Here is a 20,706-nt window from a genome sequence, read left to right as displayed (position 1 = left end):
AAAAAATACAATATGGCTGATACATTAGCAAATGCTTCAGCAAAGTACAAAGTCTTAAACTTCTTTCTAAAAATCATAATAAGAGTTTCCCCATGAAGTTCTGCAGGAGGCTGTTCACAGGACAGGTCCTGTATAAGAAAAGGACTGCGCTTGGGAGATTTTAGGTTTATATTCCCTGTAAAATGGAACAGAGAGCAGATTTTTCCCTCAGACAGAGGGAAGCCTTGCTGCAGTATTTATCTGGGAACTTACTGCTACAAAGCTCTGCAGTAAATAATTAAACCCTATGTATATTTAATTGTGGGAGAAGGAGAGACTCGGCTTTTATGCTACATTTGTTTATTGGACTGAGACAGCCCAATTCTGCCACAGACTTTGTTTATACCTTGTGCTTATCCCAGTGGGGGAGGAGGGGTGAGAAGGAGCAATCTAACCTATCAAACTTTATTACTAAGGAAGAGAACAGCTGTGCCACAGCAGTTGCCTATTAAACTTTATTGATAAGAAGCCCTGCAGGTATTAGGATTTAAAAAGGGCCAAATAAGCTTTCCTGCAGAGTGAATCTTTTGGAAGAAACTACTTCTGTGGCCTTAATGAAGGGCGGACCTAGACAATATTTATTGTTTTATTGTATTATTTTGTTGCGAATGTATATTTTTTATTATTGAAGAGTTTTTATAATTTGTTTATTAAGGTTTTGTATACTAGCATTGGTCAGGTATGATGTAAAGGCAGACTATAAATGATTAATATAAATTGATCACCCTTAACTGTGAGGGACTGCTGCTGAGATATGTAAGATGAGTTTCACTATCACTGTACTACTATTGCATTTCAGGCTATAATATTTTGTCTAATTTTTGTTGTCTTGTTTCTTTGATTTTCTATTTCATTGTTCATCTATTCACTGTTCCTTGTCACTATGAGATGGATTTTCAAAACTGCCTGGCCACACTACTCCCCTTCCCTCCAGACATTTAAAAAAAAAGAGTAAGAGGAAGGGAAATCTGCAATGCAACTGGTGCAGCCTCTGATGTTGGTGCATGGACCCATCAGTAGTTCTTTTCACCCTTCGGTAGATTTGCAGCCAGGAGTCAATATGAGTATTCAATAAGAGCATCCATGCGTGATTGCTAATAAGCATGAAATCACTCTTAGCTCTGGGGCAGGTCAAACCCCCCCCCCCCTTTATAGCATGAGGCCCTAGTGTCGAGGAGGTAGGTGCCATAAGTAATATAGCAAGAAAAAGTTGAAATGTCAGTCTTGCAGCCCAGAAGAACTTGTAAGAACATGTAAGAAAGAGGTTCAGTGACTAGAATTTCCAAAGGAAACTCTGAGATGTAATATGATTATGGTTTGCGGAAGTAGGGGAGATTGGGTGTCAGTGATTAATTTCTTCCCTGCCTGGATTTACAGTTGATACTGGCAAGAGTTTGGTGATAATGCCAACATCACACTCTGGAACAGATATGATATGTTGTTATAACAGTAGAAGGTATGCTTTCATGTTTCATCCCCCAGTGTTGTGTGTTTACTGAAGAGTCAGTACACACAATAAGTTTCACAGACAAGACCAGAGGCTGAAGATAAAATGGGAACAGTTAGCAGTTAGATAACAGTGCTATATTATCAAAGACAATTTAGCGCTCCATAACAAAACTGAACAGCTGGAGAATGCTACAAGGAATAAGAATTTGAGGCTGCTTAACTTCTCCAAACCAAGACTATTATTTCCTCAGAAGCTTTTCAAGAAGCTACTACTGGAAAATTCGAAGGCCCTACCCACCCCAATTTGCTACTAACAGCATCCAGGATGTTTTATATCCCTATGAGTTCAAGGAATGAGAACTTGGAAGATGGGGGATGGGTAGCATCTTCACTACAGTTAGCCTTGAGCTAGCTACCTTCTTAGAATCATCTAATAATGAAATCACCACTCAAGCCATCCTTTTGGCAACCTTGGCTTGGGAAATAAGGATTTGGGGCTGAAAATCTTTCTAGAAATTGAGAATTGCTTTTTCTGGGACAAAAAGATTACAATGCTCCCCAATTTTGTTTGTGTAATGCAGTTTAGTAGTAAAATGTTTCTACAAGAGGCAACAGGCTTTAAATCTGGAAACTGATTGGTTTATACAATTTCCATTTAAATGTTTGGTTAAATATGAGGGAAACAAGTCATCTTTTATGCTCTGGATAAACTGAAGACCTTTCTGCAAGATAATGTTTCTGAGGGTGACTCAGATGTTTGTGCATAATTTTAGGGTTACGTGATGACCATCATAAAGAGCAGTGTTTCCCAACCTTCTCCTGGAAGCATGCCTAATCAATCGAGTTTTCAGGATTGCCATAATGAGCATGCATGAGATACATTTGTATACACTGGGTCTCCAATGTATGAGGCCTTTTTTTTTAATGCTTAATTTTATTTCCTGGAAGTATGCAGTTGAGAACAAGTTATATGTATGTGTTATTGGATTTTGAGATTTTGTTACCTGTATGTGCTGGGCTATCCATGCTCTTCCCTTTAGGGAAATAAAAAAGAGAGCGGGCCAAACAGATCTAATCTGCCCTCCCTTCCACTCACCTGAAATTTTCTAAAAAGTGCCAGTCATCTTAATACTACCTGTGGACAATAATAAATCCCAAGTGCTCCCCCCCATTTCTCTTTCTCTCCCCCTCCCAACACCTCCCAAGGTCCCTGCTAAGCTGAGCTGGAAAGAGGACAAGGTCTTACCTGCTTTTTGCTCGGCTTCCAGCATTGTTCTGATAATGATGCTATACAAATGTCGTTGAGCAATGCTGGATAGAGGTAAGCCTGTGTCCTCTTCCTGGCTCAGCTTAGAGGAGACTTTGGTGATTGGGGGGGGGAGGGGGAGGGGAGTCAGGAGTTAAATGGGCAGCCCAGCACTTAAAAAAAAAAAAGTGGCAGGCTCCCCTGATCCCTCCTCCCACTTTTTTTTTTTTTAATGTCTGGGAGGCGTGGTTTTCAGCTTGGAGAGTTTCAGGTTGGGGGTTTTTTTTTTGTTTGTTTGGGTTTTTTTTTTTTTAGAACTGCTTAGCAAATGTTTTTAATTTTTTTTTTTTTTTTTAATACTAACTGGCTAAGGAAATCATCCACTAAGCTGTGATATGGGTTTATCATGGTGATATCACAAATGTTTTTCAGCCTAAACATGTCCCTATTACAATGAACTGCTTTGTATGCATAAATTTTGCAAATGCATGCATAGCAGGAAATACATAGGTAATCCTATGCAAATAAAATAATGTGGCTGGGGTAACCCCCAGGTCCTGGGTCGGTTGACGACATATTTCAAAATGGTGCCAACTGGCCTTTGCCCCATCATGCGATGATGCCATTTGGGAGAATCGCGTTGACCAACCCAGGACCTAGGGAGTGCCCCCATGCTGCCACTGGACCACTAGGGATTTCAAGTTAAAGTATGGGCAGTTTTGGGAGATGTGCCCACCCTAGACCACTAGGGATTTATTTCATGGAAAGGGGAGTTAGGAGGCTACTAGGCCACAAGGTTTTAGGAGTTCTTTATGGGGGGAGGGCTGTCAAGCGAGTCGAGGGGTTTCTTTTAAAGAAGAGGGGTTTGGGTAGGAGGCGGGATATCACCACATGACAATACAATCATTTATTTTTTACTTTTTTTTTTTTTACTGTAGCCTACCTTGACAGGCAGCTGGGAGGGTGAGGATCTCCTAAGGCCCCTGGAGGGGATTTTGTCAGTTCAAGAGGGGGGTATTTTGGGCCAGTGCAAACCCTTTAAGACGATGATGGACCAGTGCAAAGACAGCTGCCATCATATGTTTTCCACAATATTTTCTCTCAGAGTTTTCCACAAGAAAAATATCACTGGGAACTCGCCACAATATTTTCTCATGGGAGGGGTAAAATATCATGGGAATGTTCTCCTGTGATATATTACTTCATTTACAATAAAATATCATGGTTTAGTAAATAGACCTCTAAGGCCTAGATTCATCAAAATGCTATAAATATAGGAGAAATAATGCCTGCGATAAAAAAATAGGTGTGGTTAGGCTAATTTCTTACTGCATCACATAGGCTATTTTCACGAAGTGCGATACCTTAGCATGCTGCACGACTTGTCAGCGTGTCGCACATAATTAGCCACGTGGGACGTCATTAGCCACATCGTGTGTACATTTATGTGTGGTGCGCTATTTTGTTTGTTTATATATACCGGCTTCCTGCAGCTGCCTCTTTGAGGGTGTGTCGGGAGTTGGAGAGAGAGAGGATGTAGGTGTTGGTTAGTGGATAGTTGGAGGTTTTTGCAATTACTGAGTGTGAATTGTCCTGTTTGGTGTTCTCACCTGTTAGTCTTTTCCTGTGTGTGAAAGTTTTGTTTCTCATGTTTGTCTACCTGTCTTTATGTGCACAGGACTGAAGAAGAATGGAGAAGTGAGGAGAAGTGGTGGTTGTGATGGTGAGGAGTATGGAGCATGAGAGGCGTAGGGAGAGTGGAGGAGAGAATGGAGAGGAGAGGCATGGGGAGAGTGAAGAGGAGACACGTGGGGAGAAGAGAGAAGAGAGGCGTGGGGAGAAGAGGGACAAGAGGAGGTGGGAGGACAGGAGTGCTAGGAGGAGGAGGAGGAGTAGGGACAGGGACAGGAATAGAGATAGGCAGGAGGGAAGGGATAGGAAAAGGCGGGAAGGGGATAGGCAGGAGAGGACAGATGGAGGAGGATGGCAGGCTAGGGATAGCGAAAGAGAGAGGGCAGAGGGGAAGAGAGCTTGGAAGGCAGGGGCAGGAGGAGGGACGAAGGGAGAGGAGAGAGAAGTAGGAGGGAGAGTGAGGAAAGGGAGGACACCTTTCTGGAAGCAGAAGTGGTACCCTCTTCTGGAAGTCAGGCAGCAGAACGTCCTCGTCTCAAGGCTCTCAAGTTCAGTGTGCAGGACAATGAGATGGTGATTGCAAGGGTCCTTGAGCATTATGCCATGCTCTTTGGCAACAGTGCGGCCAAGACCTCGACGGCAGCCAAGGGCCAGATCTAGTGCACCATAGCCCAGGTGATCTCCAGTGCAGTGGTATCTGATGCAGGGTGAAGCAGGTACTGGGACATCAAGGCGCAGTTGAAGGCAATGGAGGGGAGCCGAAATAAATACATACGCCAGACCAGAGAAGGAGCCCCTTGACCCATCATCCTCATACCCATTGGAGGGGCACCTCATGCAACAGCTGGGACTAGATGTGTTCATGGGTATGGCTGAGTGGCTGAACACCATGCAAGCCGCAGCCAGTAAGTTCATCTCTCCTGTAACTGGCCAGGTTGCAACAGCTGTACACATCATTTGGTATAAGATGCTCACAATACTTTAGATGCAAAGTGCACCTCTAATGCCAAATGAAAAATGGATACTTCCTGCAACTGGTACTTAAGTCTTCTTCTTTGTTTCCACAGTGCTCGCCCATGAAGCTGCTGGTCTCAGCCAGCAAGTGCCAGGCACCAGCAGCGCACCAGCTCTTTTGCAGAGGGCCTTGCTGATGGATGCCCAGACTCAGGTAGGCGAGGAGGAAGAGCAGCAGCAGCAACAGCCTCAAAAGGCTATGCAAAATGTGTCACTGAATATCTCTGGCTTCATGGAGGAACCCAGCCTGGACTGGAAGCCAGTTAATGCAGCACAACCTCAAGCCAGCACGTCACAGCACCAGGACCTCGGCAAGAGCAGCCCCCTCATGCCACATTTGGAGGCCCAAATTTCAATACTCCACACCACCAGCAGAGCACCAATAGCAGCACTGCCAGCAGCACCAGCACCAACATTCCTGCCACCAACAGAGGTTTTGATGCAAGAGCAGTTGGACCAGCTGGAAAGGAGGAATGGGGTACACCTCCTTAAGATATGGGCTGAGCTAGTGCACCTTAGGAGGGCTGTGAACAGGCACAGCCAGTCCCTGTGGGATCAGACTGCTGCACATACTTAGGGTGTGACAATGCTGGTCACATCAATCAACACTATGACTAATGTCCTCACGCAAATCCTTAAAAGGATGCCCGAGCCTCCACTGGTGTCTTCCCCAGCATCACAGGACTCCATTCCCTGCAGCAGTCCCCGGTCTGATAGACGCCCGAGGGGTAGGCCCCCCAAAGATCTGCCCCCCCCCCCCCAAGTGGCAAAGCCATGCCATGGTAAGGGGTCATGAGGCAGCATAGGTGATGGCATCGAAATCCAAATAAGAGTTGTACCAACAAACCTGGCTGGGCCTCTCTACAGAGTTCCTGTGCCGGCTAGATGAAAGAAGCCTGCTGGGCCCGTCCTCACTACAGAGTTCCTGTGCCGGCTAGATGGAAGAAGCCTGCTGGGCCCGTCCTTACTACAGAGGGATGGTCCTGTCTGCCACTGTGGTCTTGCTGCCTAGCTCTAAAGCCTTCACTTGATGCTCTGCCCATACTCCAGCTTCCTTGATACTGTCTCCAGTCAGGGTCCAGCTGCTGCCTCTTCTCGTCATATCTCATCGCCTGCTCCTGAAGTTGGTGTGTCTCATCTCATTTCAACTCAGCTCATGCTGAAGTTGCCTCCATGCTGCTGAGTCTTTGCCTGGTTCTTGGCCTCCATGCTGCGTTCTCTAGTTGTGTAATAAATTAGATGATTACTTACCTCTTACATTAGTTAAATCAACACTCATAGAAACATAGAAACATAGAAATGACGGCAGAAGAAGACCAAATGGCCCATCCAGTCTGCCCAGCAAGCTTCACACATTTTTTCTCTCATACTTATCTGTTTCTCTTAGCTCTTGGTTCTATTTCCCTTCCACCCCCAGTTTTAATGTAGAGAGCAGTGATGGAGCTGCATCCAAGTGAAATATCTAGCTTGATTAGTTCGGGGTAGTAGCCGCCGCAATAAGCAAGCTACACCCATGCTTATTTGTTTTACCCAGCCTATGTTATACAGCCCTTATTGGTTGTTTTTCTTCTCCCCTGCCGTTGAAGCAGGGAGCTATGCTGGATACGCGTGAAGTATCAGTCTTCTCCCATGCTGTTGAAGCAGAGAGCCATGCTGGATGTGCATCGAAAGTGAAGTGCATTGGTAATGGCGCTCAGAACTTTATGAAAGCGCAATGTCAGTGCTCTAACAATGAAAGTAAAAACAGAAAAAGATTATATAAAAAATATATATAACGATATAAAAAAAATGGAATAAAAGATGTGCTTCGTTGAATCTTTCTTTTTGCAAATATTTGAGCTTTGTGTACACGATATCACCAAATGGCTGCCGAGAGTTCTTATACTGCTGCTAAAAAGTATTAGCTAGAGAGCATATTTGATGTCCAGTAATAAATAAGCATAGGGAGAAAATGAGATAGTGATAAATTATAAATAGTTCAAAAAGCGACGAAAATAAACAGGCTTAAAGAGCGCCGATACGAACAAATTGTCTGGTATGCTGTGGGAAGTGAAGCAAATGATCGTAAAAATTTCAACCATTTAAACAAAAACCTTTTTATGAAGGAATATGGAGTGAGTGATTTCCAACCAACTTAAATATGAACAAAAAAACCAATGAAAAGAACTACTCCAGTAGTGATTAAATCAGCGCCCTATTCTACATTAATAATGTATGAGGGCAGCGCTACTAATAACAAAAATTAAAACACAAAATTATTATCAAACTATTTTTCTTGCAAATCAAAGGAGTGGTGATGGGTTCAGCCTTGGCTCCATCAATAGCTAATCTCTATGTGGCCAAATTTGAAAATAATTTTTTAATACATAATGAATACGCGGATAACATTGTATTTTGGAAGACATACATTGATAACATCTTTTTACTTTGGAAGGGTGACACAGCAACCTTGAAGAGGTTTCACGTCTGGCTGAATACATTAGATACTAATCTGAAATTTACATTAAATGCGAACAGGGACACAATTCCTTTCTTAGATATTCAAATTAGTATAAAAGATGGTACATTTCACACTGACATTTATAGAAAACAGACCAATTGTAATAAACTATTACATTTTGGCAGCTGTCATAATAGATCTCTACTAAAGTATCTACCTTACTCTCAATTCTTGAGACTAAGGAGGCTCTGTGCAAATGACGAAACATTTAAAATGAGATCAATAGAAATGAAACAGATTTATTGATAGATAATATCCAGAGAAATATGTATCACAAGGACTGAAAAAAGCATTTTTACAAAACAGAAAAGACCTCTTCACTACAAAAACAAAGCAACGTGAGGATAAGATCGTATGTGTTATGCAATATACACACGACACACAGCATTGTCAAAATCATGAGGAAACATTGGCCAGTGATACAAGTACTTAATAAGTTTAAGAACAAAGATTTAATGATGCCAACAAACGTGATAAAAATATTAAAGACTTTGTTTCACCATCAGCTGTACCTCAAAAACCAATTAAAGATATTAGACTACCGGGACCTCACCCATGAGGACACTGTTCAGTGTGAAATGTGAATTTGAAAACAGATACTTTGAACATCCCTGGTACCTGCAAAGCCTTCCATTTAAAAAATGTCACTAACTGTAAAAGTAAAAGGTGTCATATACGCTGTAGTGTGCCCATGTAACAAAATGTATATTGGCAAAAGAATTAGAAAATGTAATAAAAGAATAATAGAACATAGAAGTAATATCAATAGAAAGGTAGAATGTAAGCCACTAGTGGACCATTAAATTAAGGCACATCAAAGCTTTAATGATTATAAATTTTGTATTGTACAGCAACCAACGACTAAATGGAGAGGAGCTTATTTAGATAACCTACTGTTACATTTGGAACAAAAATATATTTTTGATTTTAAAACTATGGCACCACATGGTCTTAACAAGACCTAGATTTTTCTGTTTTTTTGTAATATTCCCTTCTCAATCCTCCATTGTTGAGACTTTTTCACATCCTTGTTCTCCTGCTGCTCAATTTTACGTTCCATCACCCACCCCTTATACCATCTCACCCCACCCTGCTCCCCCCTTTTTTCCTAACTTATCCCATTTCTTTTTTTTTTCTCTTTTTCCCTTTTTTCTCTTTTCCCTTTCCATTTCCTGTTTTCCTTCCACTGCCCCAACCCCCCACCTCCCTTTTCCCTGATCCCTGATGTTCTTTCCTTTTTGTCCTACTCCTCATCCCATCCCTTCCCTCTCCCTTTTCCCTGCCTACCTTTTTCCTCACCTTCCCTTTTCTTTTCTCTTCTTTCTCTCCCCTCCTCTCTGCTTCCTTCACATCCCACCATACATTCCCCCATTAGTTTCATTTCATTTCTTTATTTTTGCTTTTCATTTTTTACATATTTTCTCAATTTTTCTTACATATAAATACTTTATTTTTTATACCAGCACTGATTATTTTAAAGTACCCTTTTCGCTCACTTGCCGATAACTACATTATAGACACGCCCATCTCTAACGGTATGTAATACCGCTTTCAATTTCTTTGACTGTGTGAGACGCTTTATCGACACAATAAGGTAAACACGTACGGTATTCTCTTCTCTAATTGTTTCCAACCATGTAGCACCGTAGTATATTAGATATTGTGTTAAGTCGGTCTGTTTATATATTACCACTGCCACTATTAGCTTCACTCCTCCTTTATGTCTACCCAGTACCCAACAGGTATTTATTAAAGCACCGATATGACTCTTGTGCAGGCATTTGGTGTCTATCAAGATACAAGGTATTCATTTTGTCATATTTTGATAATCATTTTTTGTTTTAAACTTTTGTTATTAGTAGCGCTGCCCTCATACATTATTAATGTAGAATAGGGTGCTGATTTAATCACTACTGGAGTAGTTCTTTTCATTAGTTTTTTGTTCATATTTAAGTTGGTTGGAAATCACTCATTCCATATTCCTTCATAAAAAGGTTTTTGTTTAAATGGTTGAAATTTTTACGATCATTTGCTTCATTTCCCACAACATACCAGATAATTTGTTCGTATCTGCGCTCTTTAAGCCTGTTTATTTTTGTCGCTTTTTGAACCATTTATAATTTATAACTATCTCATTTTCTCCCTATGCTTATTTATTATTGGACATCAAATATGCTCTCTAGCTAATACTTTTTAGCAGCAGTATAAGAACTCTCGGCAGCCATTTGGTGATATTGTGTACACAAAGCTCAAAAAAGAAAGATTCAATGAAGAACATCTTTTATTCCATTTTATTTTATATCTTTATATATTTTTTTATATAATCATTTTTTTCTGTTTTTACTTTCATTGTTAGAGCACTGACATCATGCTTTCATAAAGTTCTGAGCACCATTACCAATGCATTACCAGGTATTGATTTAACTAATGTAAGTAAACATCTAATTTATCAGCGATTAAAAAAATGTTTTCTCATTTTTTATATATTTTTTAAATTCTTTATTCACAGTTTAATCAGATATCGTTTTACTTTTCCTCACATATTACTTTGGTTGCACAGCATACTTTTTAGACTCTTTAAGCCATTTGTTTTTTCACTATTTCTATTGTATTATTTATCTCAATAAATATGAAGGTTGAGAATAGAGTCCTATAGTTTTTGATCTTTTAATATACATTATTCAACGTTTTTTATGAAGTGTGCCACGGTTTTTAATTCAGATAATAAAAAAAACAGTGTTCTATTAAAACAAATCTTATTGACTATGCGATTCATACCACTTTAATGGTTTTATTGTATATTTTATGTGACTATTTACAATTTATTATTGTTCTTTATATTTTTTTATTTCTTTATTGTTTATTTTTGTGGGATTGATATTTATTTATTACTTTTGTTTATCTGAATGTGTGCTATTTTTATGTTTATTAATGTTTTATATATGTATGAAATTTTATTTTGTTTATAGCCCCTGAAGCAGCCCTATGTAAGAAGGCAAAACGCAGGCCAGAGATGGGCAATTTTATAACATCTTCATCAAGATACAATAAAAGGTTTTAAGAACTTCTGGATCTATCTCTCTTTGTTAGTATCCCCACATCTGGACAGTGACACAGGAGGTATAATCCCATTCCTCCCTGCTTGTTAATGTAAAACATCATTACTTGATTGTCCATCAAAGTAATCCTTGTCCAGATAAACAATCGATCTCTGAAAGCCTTCAGAATGTACCAAACTGCCATTAGCTCTAGGAAATTTATCTGATGAAACTTATTTTGAGCCGACCAAATACCTTGTGTGAAGAGTCATCTACATGGGTTCTCCTTTCTGAGTTGGAGGCATCTGTGGTCAGGAAAATTTGGAAGGTTATACCCCCTGGTCAATTGGAATGGATCCATCACCAGGACAGGGAGTTTTTGAGCAGCTGAATAATGCAGACGCTGTCTCAAAGATACTGAATGGCTTGTACCCATTGTGATCTGAAGGCCCACTGGACTTTTGTCATATGAAGACAGTACATGTTACTCTTTGGTATGTTGATGCCATAAGGCCCAACAACCTAAACATATCCCATTCTGACATCTGCTGACTTGTTTGAATCCTCTCCACTGTGGATATCAATGTGATCGTTCTCTGCTGTTGGATAGAAGGTTTTTGTCTGAGTTGTGTCTAATAGCGCTCCTATAGACTCCAGCTGAGATGACAGGCTTATGTGGAACTTGGAATAGTTGATAAGCCCAAGTAACTCTAACATCTAGATGGATCTGCACATTGATTCTGTGGCATCCATCTGAGATGTGCTCTTGATTAACCAATCATCTAGTTAGGAGAACACATCCATCACCAGCCTGTGTAGATGCACTGCCACCAATGCGAGACATTTTGTGAAGACACATGAGGCTGATATTAGGCCAAAGAGCAACATGTGATCCTGAACTATGATTTTCTACTACGAATCTGAGATTTTTTTGGAAGCTGGAACTCTGTGTGGGTGTAAGCATCCTTTAGATCCAGAGAGCATAGCCAATTTCTTTTATTGAGAAAGGGAATTAAGGTGTCCTGGTAATCCATCTTGAGCTTTTCTCTCTTCAGGAATTTGTTCAAGGCTCTCAGATGTTTGTCTAATCTAAGTCCTCCCAGTTTTCTCTGGAATCAGTAAATACTTGGTGTAAAATCCCATCCCTCTTTCCCTTGTGGGCCAGGCTCGACTATATTGGTCTCCAAGAGTGAGGAGAGCTCCTTTTGCAGCAGTTTCTAATGCTGAGATATTCCCCAAGTAGGTTTTGATGGATAATTTTGAGGGATGTCCAATACATATATTTGTATCCTTTTTATATTATGCTGAAGACCCAAGTATTCATAGTTACACAGCACCAATAGTTTATGTAACACCTCAGCTTGCCTTCGACAGGAAGGTCCTCTAGCATGGGTATTAGGATCTGGGTTATGCTTTCTACAATACAGTCAAAACCTCATCTCCTGTTTTGGCTGGGATGCTGATTGTAGCTTGTTGCATTCTGCTGCTGACAGAACCAAGGGGGTGGAGGAAAATGTCTCCTTGGTTGATATAAATGTCACCTAACGGCCTACTCTGGTACCTCCTAGATGAGGAGAGTAGATCTGGAATGGGTACATAGAGCTGCAGGTGCATCACACAGCACTCTTTTATATGGTCCACTGCTTCCTTAGGCTTATCTCTGAAGACATTCTTTCCATTGCATGGCACGTCAACAAGTCTTGCCTGGACATCTGGTTGGAGGTCAGAGTCCCACAACCAGGCAGGTATATGGGCTCCTATCTCTACTGCAGAGACACTCAATGTTGTCTTTAAAATATCAAATGTCAATCTGATGTTTTTTGCACTTCACACCCCTGTCCACCAGTGCATGGAAGTTATCACGCTGCTTTTGAGGAAGCTCTCTGCCTCTTTCCTTAGCTGCAACAGAATATGCTGGCCCATGAAGAGCTGTTAGGATGCTATGTGGGTAGAAGCTTAGCTCTCTGAAAGACCTTTCTCCCAAGAGTGTCTAAGGTGTGAGAATCCTTCCCCAGGGGCACCAAGAAATGGGTCTTGAACTTAAGAAAATATTTGACCACCATAGGTCAATTCAGCAACTGCTTTTTCTTCAAATTCAGGAGCCTTTTGGACATGATATATAGTGTTTGCCTTTTTGTTCATGGGAGGCATAGAAAGGAGGGTTTTCCCACATCTGTACTTCCTGAAGAATCTCTTGCTGAGACTTCCATAATTTCCTTAGGTAGCTTCATGAACTATAGGATGTTGAACCTCTAGTTCCAAATAGATCAAGGCGGCAACAGGCAATCTTCCAATGGAGACTATCTCCTGTGGAGGTGGGGGGGGGGGGGGGGGGTCAGAGGGAAAAACTACCGATTCCTCCTAATTAGAGAAATTTCCAGATCCATAGCCATACCCCCAGGAATATTCAGAGTCCAATCCTGACTGGAATCTGAGAGAGCGGAACCAATTCTTGCCCAGCTAGCAAACAAGGCTTCAGAGAGGGAAGCACATGTCAGTGATGGCCTTCATTCCGATAAACTTCTGTGTCTTGGTGAACTTCCCTCCTCTTAGTGAACTAGAAATCTCTATCAATATCAATTCCCCTCCAGGAAGCAGCATCAATGCTGATCCTGTGGGCAGCTTGAGGGACTCCCAATATTGGCTGAATGTCAGTCTGTATATACACTGATGCCTTCAATGTTGGAACATAGATGCTATGTATTGCTCCATCTAATGACTGCTGAATCTTCCTGTCCAGCTTCTCCTCAAAGATGGTCAATGCCATCATGGTTTGGGAGGCAGGAGGAGTGGCCTTATCTTCTTGGGATACCGGAGATGTATTGGTTATAACATCTGTAGTCTTGGAGATTGTTGCAATTCCTGGGATCAAACTGAGGATGAACTCTCCTCACCATGGGAATGCTTGGGATGATTTAAGATAGCTGCCAGAATGCCAACACTCCTGCATCGACAGACTGTAGCCAATTCTTCATAGCCTTTACCTGATGCATGTCATTAGCACTCCTTGATGCTGGAACTGAAAATGCTGAACACATCACCTTCTTTGGATGAAAAAAAGTCAAAAGTCTGTTCCCCTGGTCCTTCCTGACATTTGATGTTAAGGGCGATCAATGCTTCCTGGATACTGATGACCCTACAGCTGTCAGTGCAGCTGCTGTCCATCATTGTCAATGCCTCTGATGATGATTGGCCAGACTAAAGGATTCTGAAGTGCTTCTCCATAAAGTTCAGCCAGGATCGATGCCCCCTAGGACATATGGTTCCATAAAGGGAACATTCCCAGATGTTATGACTGAACCCTTGGCAGAGGATACATCCGTCATAGGAATCTGTGATAGACATGTTTCTCTTGGATAGGGAGGACCTCTCAAAGCCGCTGGTGCTGTTATCAATATGGAAATTGAGTGGAAAAACAAGTGTGATGAAATTAAACAACTAAATGACAAAACTGTGACTGATGCCACCTCAATGCACATGTGCACCACACAGCTATCAAAAGATGAAAGGAAACTCAGAAATTAACCAAAACACCTACCTAGGAGACTAAGAGGGAACAGATAAAGACCACAGGGCCCTGTGAATAACGAATCCTGCACACACACACAGGAGTCTGAAGAATCCTTAACAGCAGAAGAAAGAAGAAACTGTGACTTATGGACTCCATGGAAAAGATGAGACAAATTGCCCCTGCATGGACCTGTGGTAATATGGAATGCTACACATGTTCAATAGGGCATGCTCAAAGTTCTAGAAACTTTGAAGTAAAAGTTCTGGGCCGGATTCCATCAATATGCGAAGATTACCATCCTGCTTATCTTCTGAGAAATCTGTTTTCTCATTGATTAGTACCTTATAGGGTGTTGATTCTGCATCAAACCATTTTGCTGCAGTCATATGATACTTAAAAACCATAATACTTAATTTGCCAACCATTCTGTAGTGCTTAGAGAAACCATAATCAAAGATATTTTAAAATAAAGCAAAGCTAAAAAACATACTAATAAATAGTTACTTTAAAACTGTCACTGTGAATGTTTTATTTATTACTTAGGAACTTCAAAAATGCGGGTGGACAACTTCAGTTCTCAAAAGCCCCCAACAGTCAGGTTTTCAGGATAACCCTAATGAAAATGCATGAAACAGATTTGCAATTGAGGCAATGTGCATTCACAATGATAATAGATATCCTGAAAAACCCAAATGTTTAGGGAGTCTCAAGGACTGGAGTATAGCACCCTTGTTCTAAATTATTTATTTACTGGGAAATTAGAAGGCTGGATGCCAATTTTCCTTCCAGCATTTTGACCTCTTCTATAGAATTATATTTGTTACAGCAATCAAATTCTCCTAAAATAACCATTTATCTAACATATCAATATGTTAGCTTTCAGTCTGTTTATTAAGAAGAGGGAGAACAATAAATAAAAATTGGTGGACATAGAAAAAGAATTACAGGAACTGAAAGCAAGAACAAAAGAGCCAGGTAGGCAATGCTGTTCGAAATAATCAAGTTGTACCAATTAAATTTGTGAACAAGTAACAGGAATCACCACCACAGTTACCACCAGCCAAAACAATGAGTGAATTAGATCGTATCCATGTGAAAACAATTATATGTAAATTGTGACTCTTCTTCGTTACTCCTTAAATAGCATTCTGTGATAATGGGAACATTCATTGAAAAAGCATAGTCTTGGGTGGCTAATTCTTATTATTTTTTTTTTTTAAATAAGGCAACAGGGCAGGGGCTTTTTCCCTATAGTTTGTCCTCTCATTACTTACCATGCTGGTAGGCTTTCAGTGGAAACCAAAACAGAATAACTGAGTGGAAGAGGCCATTTAAACAATGAACCCAGAAAACCTAAGGGAAAACAAAAATCCATGAGAACCATTTGCGATACACTAGCTCCATGAACTCTGACCCTTCTTTTTATCTGTGTATAAGATTCACAAAACGTGTTCCTGTCAGCCCACCGCTGTGAACTAATATAACTGACAGGCACTTTCTGCTTCAGAACCCTTCATGGGTCATTTATTTATTTTTACTTTTTGCAAAAGGATGCAGGCACAGTCTTACTTGGGGTCTTTTGCCAGTATCTTGCTAAAGATTATGTAAACTCATTATCCTGATTCTAAAGGAAAATAAAATCTAACACGAGTTTTATTCTGATTTTCAAGGGGAGAACCTAGACTTGCATTTCTGTTGTAATAAAGTATAAATATAGTACTTTACCATTTGGCATTTACATTCACTTTCCTGTATAAATTAAAAATTACTTCACTAGGAATAATTAAAATGTCAAACTGTTATACAAATACACCATGAAACACTGCAAACTTTACAGATAAAATGCAAAGCAACAGTTAAAAAAATGAAAATGAAAAGAGCCACAATTTTATACTTTTCCTAAACAGAACTGTCTGGCAATTTATGAAAAAGCTCCATACAGAAGTTTTGAATTTGATATACTTTAAATATTCTACTGCCACCCACCCTAAATTGCACTACTCTTTAATATCAGTTACTTCAGTGAAGTACAATTAAACACAATCAAGTGCATAGTGAGTGAAGGCCCTTAAAAAGCAGATGTGGCGCATTTAAGCATTTCAAAAGGAGAAACCCCAAAGTGCAGGTTGATGAAAGAAGCGACAGTGTAAATGCATAGGAATTCAAAGTCTGTACAATTTAGCACAAGCAACATTTGAGCACGAATGTAGCATTTTCAAGCCTGTTCTCTGTTATTAAATGTTTAATCAATTAATTAAAACTTAACAAAAACACTATTGTATTAACAGTTCCTATTTAAGCATGCAAGTTAAAGAATAAACAATGCATTTTAGATTAGAAAATGTGGTCTAGCTCTTAGAAACAAAGAACAGGCATGCACCATTCTGTAAAAGCATATCTTTAAATACATAGACTTTACTGTGCACAGCTTGCGTTAATAGTTCTAAGCTATTCAAACATCAGAAAATAAGTGACCTGAATTCGGAAAGGCTCTACTGTGGTCTGAATGTGCTTTGTTAGCCCAGCCAACTATATTGGATTGCATGATCCAATTTATGCTCCAATGCATGGCACATCTGAACTTGTGTTACTCATTAACCTTTGTCTCTCCTCCTCACTATGTCAGGACTGCAAGTTTTTATTTGACAGAAAGCACAGGTGGGTGCAAGAAAAATTAGTTCTACTTTTCCATTTTCCTGACTGATACTTATTGTCACATGCTAATCCTTTAACCTTTGCCATGACCTCATAATCTTTCACCCGCTTTCCATAACAAACCTATGCATCATCATTCAGCACAACAAAACAGCAGACAGCTCGGTGTAGCACAGCCATGTATTTTTTTGTTATGCCTCTATTTTCAAACACTCAACACTTCTCCATTAAACATGCTGAATATTGTGGTAGCTTATTTTATTTCTCAAACTTGCTTCTATTAAGCATAGGAAATACAGAGGTTTTCAGTTAAGCAAGGCATATCAGAAATACTTAATTTTTTTTCTTTTTTACATTCCTTTAGTAGAAACCCAGAAGGCATATCCACAGTGTGTGTTTTACCCTGCTTGTACGGCTGATTGAAATTTGGGGGGGGGGGGGGGGGGGGGGGGAGTTTAGTATCTGGTTTCTAACCACACCAGGGCTTTCTTTCCAGCAGGGATAGAACTATCACTTGATAATGTTCCTGTGCATAGTGGAAATGGAGCCAAGACAAGCAAGAGGAACATTTCTACAATTAGACAATATTACACTGTCCTGTTCCAACACTGTATCATATTAACTTTTTTTTTTTCCATTAACATAGGATAGAAGCTGCCAGAACGAAATGCTTGCACGTTTTGCAACTTACTCTCCAGATAAAATGAGCTACAAAAAACAGTTAATCTTCATGATCTTCTACCAGGCAATATTTCAGCACTGCTAACAAGACAGAAAATGCTGAAAGATATTTATTTTAGGTAGGGATTCTATAAATCATGTTTCTATTCTAGTGCTACAGTGCCAGGCTGAATTATCATGCATCTTTTTGTACGTTAAAACGGTCTCATGTGTAGGTTGACGTTAAAATTAATAGCCACAGCGTTACTTTCTGTGTTATACTTGATCATGTTCACTTCATGGAATCGGATACATTCTAAACATTTTGGGTGTCATCAATTTTTTTCGGTTGTCCTCTTTGTAAATGGTACAAAAAGAGATACATATTGTGTTACATAATTCAGTGTATTTCTACACAGATCAAAATTAATGACAAATGGTGTAAAGATCCACCCCCTACAAACTCAATGACAGTTCTTATTGTCCTTTGCTCCACGTCTCTGCAGGGGTCAGTAATCCATTTCCACACAACATTGCAAGTACATAAGACTTGAGGTCCAAGAGGACAAATCACTTCTGACTACAGGAGACAGCTTTATTACCAGCAGGCAAAAAGTAAATAGCATTTCCAGAACAGCTGCTAACATATTATAAGTGGCCAAATATTATATGCCTTACTTATTATACAGTAGGTGGTGCTAGTTGACCCTAAGTTTAAAAAGGCTCCCCAAATAACTTTATAAAGCAGGGATAAAGGAGATCATTAGCAAGGTATCTGCTGTCACTGTAAGCTTAAATTACGCCTATTAATGTACCAGCTCATCACGGGCAATCAAAAGACTCAGTTTTTTAAATCATACTACTTAGAAATTGTAACCATTTTGGTAAAATATTATTTTAGAAGAGCTAGAAGACATTTTCTCATAAATGTTCAAATACCTTTCTCTACTCTCCCTTCAAATACATAGCACTTGGGACTGGGCTGTAGGGTCCAATCAGAAGTCAGCTTGCAGTCTCTGATTGGACTCTACTGCAGTATAAAAAAAAGATTTAAGTAAGAAGAAATAATAGAATGACTTTCTTACACCTTTCCTAAAATTTTTTGCCAGAGATAGTTTTGTTAATATTAGATTAAAGCTTAACTTAAAGCTAAACAAATATGAAAAATTACCAAGCAAATATTAATTCATTTAACTATTATGTCCAACCTTTGTATTGAAGTCTAGTGCATTCTGAGATGTCTTATATAATTCAGGATACTTAAGCATGTTTTCCTTTCGACAGGATCTTTCAAATATTCCGAGAGTCAGTGGAGGCATAGCTGTAAACATCTGAAATGTATACATTTGAGATGTTACTGGACAGACACCTTTTAGTGCAGGGTAATTTAAAAGAAACTGTACACAAAAAAGAGCAAGGGACCTACCACATTGTAAAGACCTATGCACCACCTTTCAAAGAGAATTTGGCCGGAAAAACCATTAACAAAAGCAAACCAGATCTGAAAAGGAAATAAATAAACAGTGTTCATGGGGGAAAATTCATAAATGCATTTAAAATATTTTGCATAAATATGCACTAAAAAACAACCCATGCAAACTGTAACAGAAAATACTCCGAATTCTGCATTATATCAAGCACACGCAACTCACGAGAACCACTGCTGAACCAAAGAGGCAAGAACTGGAAATACAAGTAACAAATGTTATATGTGGCTTAAAACTACTTAAATCTGTTTGTTAATTTAAAATGGTTCTAAATAAGAGTCCCACTATTTTGGATTAACTATAATCTTGGTTTTCTTTTTGCTCTATGCCTACGTGGGTGCTCTATATGCTTTAGGAGTTTTTGAACATTCAGGAATGAAAGTTTTTACAGTTGCCTACTTCAGGATCAATAGTTAAAAGCTCAATGGATCCTCTACAAAGAGCAGATGGATAGATAATGAGAAGCTACATGTGTTTGCAATTCCACATCTACTGATCTTTGACTAAATTTGAACCTGTTACTTAAAGCAAAACAGTTTCTGAAACATATCAAACTTTGAAGGTTAATGCTTTACATATTTCACACTGGTCTATGTTAACTTCAGCTATAACATTTTAGTTTTCTTAGCATTAATGACATTTTTCTTTTGCATTTACACTGTCATTGGACCTTTTCAATAACCTCAAATCACAAAAAAGACTAAAACTATAAGACAAAGTACATTTTCATATTTTAGTGAAAAATGTGCATTTTCTCAAAATATTTACATGAGAATTTTACACATTACACTCAGCCAGAAGAATCATGCTGTAAACTGAACGCGTGTTATTTGACTGCTGTTTAATGCTAGAAATATTTGTACAATTTTACTGTAACTATGGATATTGGTTCAGAGTAAAAATGAAACTTGCTATGAACATTTTAAACATATTGTTAGATAATTTATGAAAAATTATCTAACAAATCATTATGCAGAGACAAGTAATAATCCCATTTTATTTCTTTTTAATTATAAATAACCCTGAAACTAGCACAGGCAGCAAAGATTATGATCAAGTAATGAGAATACAACAAAATGGCTACTTCATTATGGTAAGAAGCCATGACATGCTGAACAAGTGAATTTTATAATCAGTGTTCCATAGGCTTGGCCACACTGCATGCTTCATTTAACCTCATTATGGAAGCATGAATTGCTACAAATTCACCATTTATCAATATGTACCCAGGCTGGCCTCCAGATGAACAGTTCCTGTGCTAAAACTGGTCTTCTTTTATCATGTGAGGGAATGTGTGAACATGTAGAAAAACAAATGCTTGCTTCATGAGACGGAAAAGACAACAAAGCAGCAATGTTATAGTTTAAACTTCACTAAAAGCCACACTGGAATTGCTTTTGCATAGTGAGGTTGAAATATATTGATTTTTTTTTTTTTTTTTTTTTTTTTGGCAGATGCCTCTGTATGTCTGAGTG

The 20,706-nt window shown here is 39.3% G+C and overlaps 1 protein-coding gene across 4 annotated transcripts in view; it reads right to left on the bottom strand.

Annotated features, from left to right (window-relative positions):
- ATP8A1 (ATPase phospholipid transporting 8A1) overlaps window positions 1–20,706 on the bottom strand; it is a 559,403-nt gene that overhangs the window by 106,432 nt on the left and 432,265 nt on the right. For all 4 annotated transcript variants that reach the window (XM_029588616.1, XM_029588605.1, XM_029588632.1 and 1 more), the window contains 3 exons: window positions 19,171–19,245; window positions 18,953–19,075; window positions 15,704–15,782 (listed from right to left, as the gene is read on the bottom strand). In XM_029588616.1, the coding sequence (XP_029444476.1) occupies window positions 15,704–15,782; window positions 18,953–19,075; window positions 19,171–19,245 (277 nt within the window). The remainder of the gene's footprint in view (window positions 1–15,703; window positions 15,783–18,952; window positions 19,076–19,170; window positions 19,246–20,706) is intronic.

The sequence above is a fragment of the Rhinatrema bivittatum genome, chromosome 1 (assembly GCF_901001135.1).
Source record: "Rhinatrema bivittatum chromosome 1, aRhiBiv1.1, whole genome shotgun sequence".
NCBI classification, from domain to species: domain Eukaryota; kingdom Metazoa; phylum Chordata; class Amphibia; order Gymnophiona; family Rhinatrematidae; genus Rhinatrema; species Rhinatrema bivittatum.
This window is presented reverse-complemented; position numbering and strand designations above follow the sequence as displayed.